Here is a 14892-nt window from a genome sequence, read left to right on the forward strand (position 1 = left end):
CGGTGTTTGTAAGGTTTTTGGTGGGTTTGTAAGGGGAATCATAATCATTTATAAGGGCAGTTATCGGCAGAGGTTGACAGGTATGATATATACAAGACTTATTGCTTGAAGTTTTCAGCTACTGGAACAGTGGTGTCAAAGGTGAGGCAAGTGGGCCGGAAGTGGCCCACGTGGAGGTCCATTCCGGCCCGCGGTTTTGTTCTGCCTGAGAGGCTCTATGTAGCTCATTCTTACTGTACGTACAGGATTAAATGTTTCATTTTTTCGCCAAGGGTGCCGCAGTTGTGTGATCACTACTACTGTACATCACTTCATTTCCTATCCTCAATCACGGGACGTCCTGCGGCGTCAATGGCGGCCAGTAAGCAAACTTGTGGTCCCAAAATAAAGTAGTCCGGCCCACACGAGATCTAATTGGCTAAGTTGACACCCATGAACTCAAGACGCAACACGTTTCAGTCACAATGCTCACTTTTGACAAGTTTTGAAAGAATGCCATCCAATCCCGAGCACAAGCGCAACTGTAACCTTAACATTACGTCACAGTTCTGATCCATCCACTACAATCTAGATGGGGAAAAAACGTGTGGCTGATTAATCTGCGGTGACGCCACTAATCCCCACGCTACAAAAGTCACAGCTCGCCCCACACGGACGCCCGACTGACGACCGACGCCGCTGCGAGCAGGTAGGACGACTCCTCCCACTCTGCATCCTTTTCCAATCCTACTGTTTATGCTGTTATGTATTTTTTAACTGTTAGATTTTTTTTTGATCGTACTTTTTGGTTCGATTCATTGCACAATATTGCTCCCAAAAATCGTTGACCTTCAAACCTCGTTTTGGACGTCGATGGTGGTCCATGTGGTTGCCGCAAATGGTGTTTTTCCACTCAATGGCATTGAGGCGTGTTTTATTTTGAAATCAAGAAGAAATTTGAGTCGATTATTACAAGGTGTGTCTTTCAATGTTAACTTAAAAAGCAGAATTACGGATAGTGCAATAGTAGAGCTTTGTTTTATATACGTGTTATTCATATTGTTTTATTTTGAAATCAATAAGCATTTGGACTTGATTATGTTTTAAAATGTTAATATCATTCATTTTAAAGATGAAAATCCATGTAGTGCTACAGTAGATGTTTGGTTTATATAGTATACATAATATTGTTTGGGTTTTATTTTGAAAGCAAAAAGCATTTTGAGTTGATTGTGTTTATAATTGTTGAGACAAAAACACATGGTACTATAGTTTTATGTACGTATTATTTTAATATACATATTATTGTTTCCAACCCTTGCAACATGTCTTTTTTTGTGACATTTTTTAAGAATCTAAACGAAAATACAACAGAAAAATATTTCTTTAAACCAAAAGGAGCATAAAATAGTCTGACTCAAACATGAAAAAACAATCAACAGTAATTTCAACATAAGTCTGCATTATCTTTATTTATAGCTATTCATGGCCAACGAAAAAAAATAAACCTGATAGGTTTGATTTTTACAAATAATTGACACATGTATTTTCATCGTTTTTCTGTCGATTGTTTCATCCAATCCAAATCATTCATCTTATGTAAGAGTCGACCTCAAATCTCCCTGCCAAATAATGTGTCAACTAAATTTAGCCCCGCCCTCTGATCGCCAAACAAAGCTGGATTCGTTTAATTTAATGATCATGTTTCGGCACCGTTGACGGCGCAAGACGTCCAACCCGTTTTGATTGGCGAATGAACACCCCTAAAAAACACCAAAACCAGAAAAAAAAACAAGAATATAAAAACAGTCACAATACAATATTACACTTCCAGATAATGTTTTTCTTTTGTTTTGCAGGCTACATCGACCCAAGTGTGACAATCAACCAACATGGCTGTCGTTGTGAGTACATGCCACCAAAATGGCGTCCCAAGGAAAAAAAACAAAACAAAATGATCTCATTGTTAAATGTGGCCATAATCGCGGGTTTGACGGCGCTCATGTGAGGCAGATTAAAGCAAAACTGAGGCCTTATTGATTAACGCTGGCTCTCATGTGGATTAGTTCCTTTTATAAACAGCCCCCACCACCAAAAAAAACCTATTGTGAAGGACTTGAGTGACCACTACACAAGAGCTTTTGTGCCATAGAAACATTTAAAATAAGGATCCAGATGTACAACAAAAAGTTGTTGTTCCAGTTTTGAGGAGCCGTGGCCCATAAATTGATGTTTGTACATAATTAATTCAACTTTTTCATTGCGTACATTTAAAAAAGACAATATAAATGGATTGGATGTCCATGGCAGCCAAGGAGTTAAAACAGGGGTGTCGGACTCGGGTTGGTTCGTGGGCCGCTTTAACGTCAACTTGATTTCACGTGGGCCGGACCATTTTAGATATAATATTTAGATATTTTTTTGTATAATTGGATTAAAAGAACTGGATTAAAATCCCTGAATATTCAGTTTTTTTATAGATCTAAAACAATGTTTATTTTAGCTTTTTTTTATATATATATTTTTGGATTTTATAAAATTATTTTGAACTAAAAACAGAAAAAAATGGATTAAAAAATGACAATTATTGATTTAAAAGGGGGAAAATGAGGAAATTTAGTATACATCTATACTCTTCATTTTAATTTGATACTAAAACAGAAAATCGGCACTCATGATTTACTTTCCCGGGCCACACAAAATGATGCGGCGGGCCAGATTTGGCCCCCGGGCCGCCACTTTGACACACGTGAGTTTAAAGATGCCCTCTAGGTTCATTTTCTGAGGGGTGTTGGAGCCTATCCCATCTGACTTCAGGCACGAGGTGGGGGACACCCCCATCATTGTTGGCCAGCCAATCGCAGGGCGCAAGGAGACAAAAGGACAACCTCTCATAGCTAGGGGAACTTTAGCGTGTTCAACCAGCTAGCCTAGCATGTTTTTGGAATGCGGGCGGAAACCAGAGTACCTGGAGAAAACCCACACGAGCCCGGTTGAAGCAAACATGCTAGCTCCACACGGGTGGACCGACCCGGGTTCAAACCAACGACCCCAAAACTGCGAGGCCGAGGGAGAAAATAGAAAAAATTGAAGAAAAAAAACTATTGGAATTTTGAATTTCTATGAACACTTCAGGGTCTTTCCCACTTTCCCACCCGTCCTTAGAGTGGAACTTACCGCGTGGTGTCCGAGGAGGAGCAAGCTCTCCGCGCCAAGTTGGAGCGCCTGACCGTCAAGGATCACGGGCCCGTTTTCGGCCCCAGCCCCAGCCTTCCGGACCACACGCGGCAAAAGGTAAGCGCCCGATTTAATCCGGCGACAGGCCCGCCTTTTCTTTGCGATAACGCCACCACTCATTAATTTTCTTTTTTTCCGTCTTTGTCCGGTCGTCCCTCGCGCTAATTCGTCCCAACAAGGCCAAGGACGAGCTGAACGAGACGGACGAGAAGCGGACGTCCGCCGTCAAGGAGCTGCGGGGGACCATGAAGGAGAAGGCGGACGGCGGAGACGAGCTGGCCAAGGGGGTGTTGGAGACGTTCGGGGAGAAGCCGGACAGCCTGCTGGTGCGCTTCATCCGGGCTCGGAAGTACGACGTTCCCAGATCCTTCGAGCTGATGAAGGGTAAACGGACGGCGACGCCGGCGGCGAATCCTAACCGGGGATCCTAACGGGGACTTTCCTCCCGGAGGCTACGTGCGCTTCAGGAAGGAGTACCCCGAACTGTTCGAGAACCTGACGCCCGAGGCGGTGCGCAGCACCATCGAGGCGGGCTACCCGGGAATCCTCCAGAGCCGGGACAAATACGGCCGCGTGGTCCTTCTCTTCAACATCGAGAACTGGGACTACGAGGAGATCACCTTCGACGAGGTGCTCTGTCCTACAACTAGCTACAAAATACTTTAATGTGTGTGCTAGTACTAAGAGCATTGTACTTGTGTGTACTGGTACTACACAGAGGTGGACTAGTATTACAAGTACATGTGCTTCTGTGTACTTGTACTACAGGTATGTGTACTAGTAATTTAAGTCCATTTACCTATACTAGTAAATGTACTTGTACCACAAACACAAGTAAACTGCGTATACTACTACTAAAAGTATGTGTATTTGTACATAATTGTACTACAAGTATGTGTGCTTTTGTGTACTTGTACTACAAGTATGTGTGCTTTTGTGTACTTGTACTACAAGTACGTGTGCTTTTGTGTACTTGTACTACAAGTATGTGTGCTTTTGTGTACTTGTACTACAAGTACGTGTGCTTTTGTATACTTGTACTACAAGTACGTGTGCTTTTGTGTACTTGTACTACAAGTACGTGTGCTTTTGTGTACTTGTACTACAAGTACGTGTGCTTGTGTGTACTTGTACTACAAGTACGTGTGCTTGTGTGTACTAGTCATTTATGTACATTTACTTATACTAGTAAATGTACTTGTACCACAAACAAGTAAACTGTGTATACTAGTACTAAAAGTGTGTATTTGTATATAATTGTACTGCAAGTATCTAGAATTCAAAATACTTTAACTTGTGTGTACTAGTACTACATCTCTGTACTAGTACTAAAAGCACCTATACTTGTCTGTACTAGTACTACATACGTGTGTAGTTTTACTACAAATATGTATACTAATAATACAAGTACGTGTGCTTCTGTGTACTTGTACTACATGTATGTGTACTTGTGTGTTCTAGTACTTTAAGTACATTTACCTATACTAGTAGTAAATGTACGTACAGTATGCAATTTCTCCAGAATGTGAATGCTATGCTAATGTAGCGTGGTTCTTGATTGAGGCGCACTTATCTGGCAACCCAAATATCGTACGTGTCCGTATTTTCATCCTGGTCGCAGTAGCATTTTTAAAATTGTTCTGGCATGTTTCTCCTTTTAAACAGATCCTCCGTGCCTACTGTGTCATCCTGGAGAAGCTTCTGGAAAACGAGGAGACTCAGATCAACGGTTTCTGCATCATCGAGAACTTTAAGGGCTTCACCATGCAGCAGGCGTCCGGAATCAAACCCACCGAGCTGAAGAAGATGGTGGACATGCTGCAGGTGCAATCAAGTTCTCGTGTTGTAACGTGGGGGATGCCTGCCAGACAAAGCTAAACGGTACGTCCGTTCGTCTTCTCCCGCAGGACTCGTTCCCGGCCCGCTTCAAAGCCGTGCACTTCATCCACCAGCCGTGGTACTTCACCACCACTTACAACGTGGTCAAGCCACTCATGAAGGGCAAGCTTCTGGAGAGGGTATTCTGAGAAAAACAAAACCTCCTTTTTAACACAATTGCTGCCATTGACGTCTTAGACGTCAACAATCCATTTCAACTTGAAAAGTTCTAGTGGATTGGATGTCCACTAGTGACAAACTCAGTTATTCATAGTTTTAAGTAGAATTGACCTTTTAGCTCAAATATTACAAATGAATATTTCTCTCTTTAATGAATATACATTTTGAAATTGTCTTCTACTCAGGTGTTTGTGCACGGCGACGAGCTGGAAAACTACTACAAGGAGTTCGACGCCGACATCCTCCCCGCCGAATTCGACGGCAAAGCGCCCAAATACGATGGCAAAGCTACGGCGACAAAGCTCTTTGACTAAAAAAGGTCATGTTTACATTCCACCTGATGAGAGGATGGTTTTTGGGGGGGTGGTCCTGACAAAGCCCAACTAATTTTTACGTCAAGTTCAAGGAAAACGGCATGAAATTCAAACAAAATTAGACCCGAAACATGGCTGCTTTGAAACAAAATGGCTACCCTCTACTCTAATTTTCATTTATTTCCATTTCGGAAGATTTGTTTTCTCAATTTGACCCAATCTTGGACTTTGTTTGGACCCCCGCCGACCTTCTAAAGTGTCTTTTAAAGCAACAAATCCGTCCCTCCCTCACCCATCCCACTTTGCCCTGTTTACAACCATGAACTTTCCTCATTGTGCTGTCAATTGATTGTACAATAAAGTGTATATAAAAGTCAACTTGCAATGAGTTACTAATGAGTTAATAATAGACCAAAGTTTCCAGTGAAGGCACTTTATTGTGAATCCCGTTAAATTGCTCAAAAAGTCAAAACAGTGGTGCCAAGAGCCTAAAGTGCATAGTAGAAATCTGCAACAAGTACCGTCATACCCAATTCAGTTTCCAGAGTACTCAAGTAGTTTTTGGGCCACTTCATTTTTTGTCAAAACGTCACAAATCTCTGTAAACATCATTTCAGGACACGAAAACAATTGAGGACGATGCATTCATAGTCAAAATACACGTGAGCTCGAGTCTCGAAAAAGTCAAGTGGGACCGAGAAGGACCCCTGAGGTCTTCCGGACCTCGTTTTAGGAGACTTCCAGTTTTAGAATATGACATCATCTGAAATGAAGCGTAGACTGAGGTCAGGTGACGACCGGCTAGTCGGCACGCGTCTGCCAGCGGCAGATGGCGTCGGCGAACTCCACCACGACTTTGTCCATCCACGTGAGAGGCTGAGGGAACAGCACGTCTCCCTCGAAGAAGCCCAGATGGCCGCCATGTTGAGTCAGGGCGAAGATCACGTTGGGCATCTTCTCTGGAATTCCAAACAAACAAAAAAACGTGAACTTGAATTAAATATGAAGCTCGAAGATCAAGTTCCACAATGAAAAACCGCTTAGTCAAACAGGCTTCTCGTGACAATGTTGGTATGTATAAGAGTTTGTATGTACATGCGTTGTCCCTTTAAGAAGCTACGTCAGTTCAGTCAGGGTCTTAACAAGTTCTCCAACAAAAAACAACAAAAGTCTGGAAAATTTGGAGTTTTTCTTTAGCCTAATAATTAATAGGGCATTAAGTATGACTAAATATTCATTCGCAGTTTGTATTTAGGGAATTTGAGCAACGATTTAAATGGTAATTATCAATAACATTCCGGGCGACCAAAAGATCAGCGACCAAAACACCGGCGACCAATCGACCATGTACCGGGGGAAACATTACCGGGTGACACAAGGAGCCGAGCGTAAACACCTGAGAGCGATCGTGGGATGGCCAGCAGGGAGCGATGGACCAGCGGGTCGTCGGAAGAATTCATCAGGAGCAGCGGCACGGTCACCTAGGCGAGGTCACGTCGGGCGGGGGTGAGCCGACCATCTCGGCTGGAAAAAGAGGGACGGCGCCACCACTCACCTTGTGCATGTAGCGCACGCAGCTCTCCTGCTGGTAGTACTCTTCCAGGGAGCCGTGCCCGTGGAACTTCCTGCGCGGGACAAAACGCAGCGGTCAAATTTGCCCCTCCCAGTCCAAAACGGATTGGATATTATCATCATCTGATTTTCCCAGTCACCTCATGATGCTGTCGTCAATCTGCGAGAGCGACGTGGCGGCGCCCAATCGGATCAGGTCACCGTCGCTGATGTTGCCGGACGTCTCGCCGAGCAAGCTGGCCCTGCCGCGTGGCGGGCGCACGGTCACGCGCTAAAAAAACCGACGCCAAATCAAAAAGATTTGTCCACCCCACCTGTGCGACAGGATGAGCTTCTTGAGTCTTTCAGCCAATAAGAAGTTGTATAGTCGCCGGCATTGGTCCCACTGGAGTAAAGTTTCTTGCGCCCTAAAGACACCAAAATGTACCATATTTACTGACATAAAAGCCCCTTAAAATTGCCTTAAAATGGTTGAATATTACAATTTCTCGCGTATAAGCTGATCCCTGATTCCCAATTTTCACCTCCATATTCATGGTTTTAATAGGGAGTACAAATGTGTTACTTGGGAAAATCTTAAGAAAAATCATCGCACGTGCTATTTCTGAATCGTGACCGGACGATTCGCCGAAAGACGTTTGGCCGCCGGACAGTTCGCCGAACGGACGTTTCGCCGAAACGGGATTCGCGCGCTCGCCCCCCCCCCCCCCCCCCCGGATCGTGTGTGTACATGTTTTTCAACCTCGGCCCGCGGGCCATATACGGCCCGTTACAGATAACATTTATTTAAGAATAACAAGGGCATGTACTGCCCCCCGCTGGACATATTTCTAAATACAAGTATGTACTACACTACAATGTACTGCCATTTTTTTTTATTTTTGATTTTATCCTTGCGTTTAAAGTAGTAGCCATGTACACACACGATCCAGGGGCGGGGCGAGTTCGCGAATCCCGTTTCGGCGAAACGTCCGTTTGGCGAACCGTCCGTCGGCCAAACGTCTTTCGGCGAATCGTCCGAGTATCTTTCTGAATATCTTAAGTAATTAATTCATCCAGTAATAGTTGTTTTCTTACTGCAAAACAGAAAATAACCAACAAATAGTAAATGTTACTTTGCCGACATTTACTGGTGAAAAAGAGTATTGTGTGCATATAAGCCGTAACCATTATTTTTTTGAGTAACAAATACGGCTTATATGCGAGAAAATTGGTTAACGACGGCGCTAAAAGCGCTAACGCTAACCTGAGCGCGTTGTAGCCCTGGCAGACGCTGACGCAGCACAGCACCCGCTCCTGATTGGCCGGATTCTCTCCCAGGAATTTACAGGCGATGTTGCCACCCAAGCTGAAGCCCACCACCACCAGCAACGTGCGGGGGAGCGCTTGCTTGACGTAGCTGGCCATGGCGGCGAACTCCCACGTGCAACCGTAGGTAAACATGCGCGGCGAGGTGAGCTCCATGTCGGGCAAGGCTCCCAGGTGGTTGAGCACGGCGCAACGGTAGCCCTGCCGCTGGGAGTGATCCACGAAGGTGCGGATGTAGTTTTGCTCGCTGTGGTTCCCGAAGCCGGGGCAGATGGCCATGGTGATGTCGTCTGGGGAAACGCAAGGGTAGGCGGGCACTTGTGATAAACAGGATGAGAAAACACCGTGATTGGGAACGCAAATGCGCAAATGTTTGTCGTGTTTTTGGATTTTTTTTTTTTTTAGGTCATTTATTAGTGCAAAAAGGGAAATTTGATTGGCTCGTTGTAATTGAATGAGCACTTTTTCGTTCAATTTCAACGTATGTCAATCAAGTTTGACATTTTTTTTAACAGAGGTGCATTTTTTTGTGGTTTTCACAAAAGAATCTTATGATTTTTTTAAAAATAATTTAAAGAAAGAATTTTGGTCCATTTTGAGATTATTATTATTTTAACTTAGTTTTCCCAGTACTTTTTAATCATGATCTTATGTTGAGTTGGACACTAATGTTATTTCAATCAACGCATTCCAATCACATGTCAATCAAGGTAGACATATTTCAAATTTGTGTACTTTTTCTACAGTTTTGGGTGTGGTTTTTAAAATGTTTATGTTAAATATTTTTAAATGAAATTTCTCGTGATGTTTGACACATATCCTGATAAATTTGAATGGAAAAATTATAAATCCAACAAAATAAAATATGTAGTGATTTTAGAAAGTTACCAAAAAAAACAAAGCGTTGACATTTTTTAAACTTAAAAAAATATTATTGATGTAATTGAAAAGATTTTTTCAAAAACATACTTTTTGAATGAACTAATCACATTAAGATAAATATGACTGTTTTTTATCAGGATATGTCAATGAAAGAAATATAAAAAAATATAAAAAAAATAAGAAATATATGTAAAATATAAATAAGACCAATAGAAAGTTGATATGCGTGACCTCCTGTGCGATGGCGCCCCAGCGGCTCGAAGAGGTCAAAGCTGGCCGTGGCCCCGTCGGGCATGGGGAGGAGCTTGCGGAGGCCGCGGGGCGTGGGCGCTCGCACGCGGCCCACCTTCCCGTAGAGCGCCGTCTGGATGTGGCCGCTCTTCCCCCACAGCAGGGGTGGGACGTATCTGCCGAGGAGGGAGGGCAACGGTTACTCGGGCGTAGTCGCTGCTGACCCTCCAAGTCAAAATACAGTGGTACCTCGTCATACGACCGCTCGTCATACAAAATGCTCGTCTTACGGGGGAAATTTCGATCGAATAATTCGCCCGTGATGCGGTCAAAATTTCGTGATGCGACCAAGCCAGGTGGCCATGGCATTTTTTTTTGCATATCTTTCGTGTATAACAATATTTTCGAGCACGGAACGATTAATTCAGACGAGTTCCTCCTAGGACCAGGAAACGCACAACGCGCATGCAAAAAGAGGGCTTTCTGGGTAATGAAGTATACTCCTGCACACAACACCCATAGGCAATGGCAACCTTTCTCAGAATAAAACTTCATTACCCACAATCAATACGTGGGAAGCTCAGCTATGTCATTTCCTGTTATTCTTTCAAAGGAAAGAAGGTCCCGCGATCGTTCCTTAAAGACTATTTCTCGTTGGCAAGTGGTCGTGCGTTATCCTATTGTGAGGACATTTGTGTGCATCATTTTGGGAATATTTTGAAGGCAATACCACAGCAAACAGTCCATCGATAGCGAACGTGAGGGCGGAGGCGTGGCAAACCGCCAATCCGGAAAACGAAGGTAACAAAAGATTACAACAAAATTAGAATTCAGTTTTGTGTAAAGTTACATTAAACGTATGTTTGAGTGTCTGTATATATTAATCCAAGTTAATTTAAATTTGTTAGTTCCGTTTACGAGTTTACAAACTGTGAATTACTATTTAGTCATACTTAATGCCCTAGTAATTATTAGGCTAAAGAAAAGCTCCAAATTTCCCGGACTTTTATTGTTTTTTGTAGAACTTGTTAAGACCCTGACGGACGTAACTTCTTAAAGGGACAACGCATGTACATACAAACTTATACACTCGCACGTCGGATCAGTGAAACTGCTCATGGCCATTGTTGGCTTTTATTGATGCGTAGACCGTGTTGTTTTACCTTGTTTTGTCGCCGGTCTTTTGGTCGTTGGTCTTTTGGTCGCCGGTCTTTTGGTCGCCGGTCTTTTGGTCGCCGGTCTTTTGGTCGCCGGTCTTTTGGTCGCCTGTTGTCACGGTCGGGGCGACCAAAAGACCGGCGACCAAAAGACCGGCGACCAAAAGACGGCGACCAAAAGACCGGCGACCAATCGACCGCACACGGGTTTTCTCCGGGTACCCCGATTTCCTCCCACATTCCTAAGACATGCATGGTAGGCTGTTTGGACACTTGAAATTGCCACTAGGTATGAGTCTGAGCATGAACAGTTTGTCTTCTAGTGCCCTGCGATTGGCTGGCCACCAATTCTGGGTGTCCCCCGCCTCTGGCCCAAAGTCAGCTGGGATAGGCTCCAGCACCCCCTGGACAAAGCGGTTCAGTGAGATAGGCATGTGGGTGTATTATGTGTCAATAAAGTTTGTTTGTTTTTCCACAGGGTCAGGGCAATGATCTTGTTTTTTCACTCACTCTTTGGTCAACAGGGGGCAGCTTTTCAGCAGGTAGCGGGAAAGGGGCGTGTCCTGGTGGCTGACCTCCGGCGGCGAGGGCGGGCTCTTCAGGTTGAGGCAGCGCACGATGACGTAGAGGACGGCGGCCACCGCCGCCATCTTCACGCCGTCAAACATGGCCGGCAGCTCCGAGCAGAGGTCGCCAAGGTCACCGACGTCGCCGACTTCGCCTCCGTCGCCGGCCGGAAGCGAGGCCATGGCGGACGTCTGCTAAAGTACAAAGTAAAACTCTTCACTTAAAGGATCTGGATCACATTTGGGCGGGGCCATTTAAGTTTTGGCCCAAAAATTGGAAAAAAAAAACTAATCATTATAAAAATTATAGAAAAATAAATAGAAAATATACCAAAATTAAAATAAATAAAAATCCCCCCAAAAATCTAAATAAAAACAATTAGAAAAATTGCATAAAAATATAAAGCATTTGAAAATTTAAATAAAACATTTTTAAATAAAAAAGCTGTCGCTCTCGGCTTGTTTGGGTCAGAACCGTCCAAGTTATGGCGTCTCGGTCGCATTATATTATCGAGTAAATACGGTTAATACTACTCGGGCCAGATTTTTCTCTTATTAAATCAGGAGCTACCCACCCACATGACTTTGGAGTTTATCCTGTTAAAGTCTCCACACTGCACAACAAGTGCCTCCCTCATACAAGCCACAATTGGCAACCAACAGCCCCCCCCCCAAAAAAAATTCAATTTCTTCTTCCCCTGGCTAAGATGGCCTCCCACATATTAGTTAATCACTAGTAAACAACCAAACCCGTTTGAAGCGATGCCAGCCTCACGCCTTAAATGGATTGAACATCTATTGTCCTCAAGTCATAATTAAAAATTACTTTCAAGTCAAGTGAGTATGCAGTAATTGTAGATGGGTGTATTTTCTTTTCATATGAACATATTATCGGCACAATATCGGCCGATTCTACACAGCTGGGCGTCGCAATCGTGAGGGGAAAAAATGCACCACTAATGTACACCTTTGTAATGTGACTACATTTAGTGGCGTGTTATTTTTTTTTATCTTTCATGTTTATTTTAAGCTTCATTTTACATAACTTTTGGGAAAAAAAGTACATTTGGTAGTCCTGAGACAAACTTTTTAAATGATAGAATAATTCATCTTCAGTTAACAGACACTTTATATTTCTTTTGAAAGTTGACAGTTGAAAATTGTAAATAGATTAAAGCCGAGGGTAGATTATTCCTCATTTTCTAGAATTGTAAATAATTTATGAACACTGACATCATGGAGCGTTACGAATGAGGAAATGCACGTTAAAATTAAGAGACTTTTGTTGTTTCTGCCTTTGCTGACTGAAACGCTTTCATGTACTAAAATAATCATTTTAACCACAGACTGTCAGCACAGAGTTTAAATTAGAATAAAATGCGGTGGAATACCTGTTGCTAGTCTCCCTCCCAGTCGGCTTCTTGGTTACTCGAAAGGTACTTCAATTACATGAGAAGTGTTCGAGTCCCGTCGTCTTTTCCCACCCGTCACAAAACACTTGATTTTAGAGAAGTAGGCATATTTGATCCGGTTTTGTAACCGTCTGTCCCGTCGAACCGGACTAGTACTTGTTAGTGTTTACAGCCCGCAGCGAGTGAGCAGCTCCGGATGCGTTCACTCCCCCCTGTAAAAAAACTCCGAGCTCCGAGCTCCGTGTTTCCTCCGCCCACGCTTGTAGCTAAACTGCAAAATATGTCAAACGATGACGATTGTTTGCCACCACACCCCGGCTCCTTTGAATCACGGGGGCTACTTTCATTCAATGGGATTCTACAAAAAAAAGTTTAACTCGATTTGCCCGCTTTCTTGGAATCTCCCACGGTACATAAATGCAACGTAAAAATGTACGAATTTCTTAATAGTTCAAGGTGAGTTTAGGTGCTGTGGTTTAATAGAGTTATTTTAATGAAAAGGCTTTATTGAGCTATTGGGACGACGCTTTTGGACTTACGAAGCCCGAAAAAGTATTCTGGGTAGGAATTTAGCAGGCATGCAGTAAATACGCATCAAGATCAGAAAAAACGTGTGTAACCGTACTTAATGTACCTCGTGATTATAACAAAAATATAGTACTGATATTCGCTAAATTGTGAGTTCCAACAAGTCACCGCAAGAGGGAGCTAAACTATTGGTGCACGCAACCATAATATACAATAGTACGTGTATTACTTTTTTGGTTATTTGTTTTCTACTTGTCATTCTCTCCTGTACATCCATTATTTAAATGTTTGGGCCATTGAGAACAATTGATTGGAACCAGAGTAGGTTTACTAATTAATATATTTATTAACCCTTTCTGTGATTATTTTTATGTAACTTAAGAACTACTATTTAACCACACAAAGACCTGACATTCATATATGAATTATGTGGATCTCACATTTTGGGTCATATAGGCCACAAAATTCACATCTATGGCTTTTAATCATAGCTGATGTATTAAAACACCGGCCTAAAGAGTTAACTCAGATGCAGTTAATAAAACCAAGTGATGAATCTAAATAATGTGGGAAAAATTGTGTGGAAACCAGCAGTGTTCCTTTTAAGCAGTGTCAAAAGGTTTTAGGTTGAAGGGATTACACTCCCATTTGAGGATTAAGATCAAACAGAGTTCTGTCTTCTTGGATTTGCGGCGCAACATATTTTTTTCCCCTTTAAATATGAAGATTTAACCCTGGCTTCAAAGTAAATCACTTGTTAAGGAACCTTTTTTTGTCTAGCTCTTCACTTTCTAGGTAATAACTTGTTGGATGTAAAGCTAATCACCTCTATGTAAAAGCAGGGAGTTACATTTTGTCCAAGCCAAGCACAATGTAGATCATTTTAATGAAATGTTTTGACAAACAAAAAAAGTGATGCCATCATCTGTTTATTTTTTTTTATTATTATTTTTTTGAGCAGTCAAATGAGAGTTTCTAGTTACTAGGTTACAGAAGCATTGACGATGACGTTTACACAACTACTAGTGTTGTGAGACATACTATATGTCCTCATATAAACCACAAAAGAAGAGGCACGGAACCACAAATAATAGTCCAAAAAAGTTGTGATGTTGCTATGCCAACAGTAATAGTTACTGTGATACAATAAAGCAGATGCAAAAGTTTCTTCATTAATAAGTGAATGCATTTTCTAAACAATAGCTAAAATATATTAGTATTATTGTTGTAATATTTTCCACATGTTGACCAACTCTACAAAAACAAATGGCCCAGTTGCATATAAACATTTCAGTCCACTTGTCAATCCACTTTTGAGCAATCACTTGGACCCAGTGAACCAGCAACAAAATGGCTGATCTTATGAAAGTTTGTTTGGACTAGATCACAAGTAACAATGCCTATATTTATTTTTGGGGGGTGCTTGAAATCCAATCCCAAAGCCTCTACTCACAGGACTTAACTTAATTCAGTTTTATTATGGTAACATTTTACAGTGTGCAATTCCATGATATACTGTTGTTTTTTGTTGCAGAATTGTTTAACTTGTTTTACATTTTCATGAAGCGTTAAATAGACTGAATGTTACTTTAAGCATCACCTGTGCAGTAATTTATGATGTTCGGATTGTTTGTAGCATCTTATTAAT

General features: G+C 42.3%; 2 protein-coding genes across 5 annotated transcripts; one reads left to right on the forward strand and one right to left on the reverse strand.

Annotated features, from left to right (window-relative positions):
* The first annotated feature begins 83 nt into the window (after positions 1-83).
* On the forward strand, positions 84-5966 carry rlbp1b (retinaldehyde binding protein 1b). Its single transcript, XM_077597518.1, has 8 exons — positions 84-688; positions 1839-1883; positions 3145-3273; positions 3396-3600; positions 3668-3846; positions 4882-5040; positions 5124-5234; positions 5460-5966. The coding sequence occupies exons 2-8, from the start codon at positions 1872-1874 to the stop codon at positions 5586-5588; spliced, it is 924 nt and encodes a 307-aa protein (XP_077453644.1). The 5' UTR covers positions 84-688; positions 1839-1871; the 3' UTR covers positions 5589-5966.
* Positions 5967-6005: 39 nt separating this feature from the next.
* Positions 6006-12963, reverse strand: LOC144071975 (monoacylglycerol lipase ABHD2-like). Of its 4 annotated transcripts, none has more exons than XM_077597517.1 (9): positions 12696-12963; positions 11249-11496; positions 9582-9757; positions 8407-8758; positions 7475-7567; positions 7301-7402; positions 7144-7213; positions 6955-7069; positions 6006-6547 (listed from the first exon to the last, which is right to left on the reverse strand). In XM_077597517.1, the coding sequence occupies exons 2-9, from the start codon at positions 11485-11487 to the stop codon at positions 6390-6392; spliced, it is 1305 nt and encodes a 434-aa protein (XP_077453643.1). In that variant the 5' UTR covers positions 11488-11496; positions 12696-12963; the 3' UTR covers positions 6006-6389. The 4 variants fall into 4 exon arrangements, with proteins under 4 accessions (XP_077453643.1, XP_077453641.1, XP_077453640.1 ...); XM_077597515.1 differs by having other exon boundaries at positions 11249-11499; positions 12696-12961; XM_077597514.1 differs by lacking the exon at positions 12696-12963 and adding an exon at positions 11880-11957 and having other exon boundaries at positions 6985-7069.
* Between the last annotated feature and the right edge of the window lie 1929 nt (positions 12964-14892).

The sequence above is a fragment of the Stigmatopora argus genome, chromosome 3 (genome assembly GCF_051989625.1).
Source record: "Stigmatopora argus isolate UIUO_Sarg chromosome 3, RoL_Sarg_1.0, whole genome shotgun sequence".
NCBI lineage: Eukaryota > Metazoa > Chordata > Actinopteri > Syngnathiformes > Syngnathidae > Stigmatopora > Stigmatopora argus.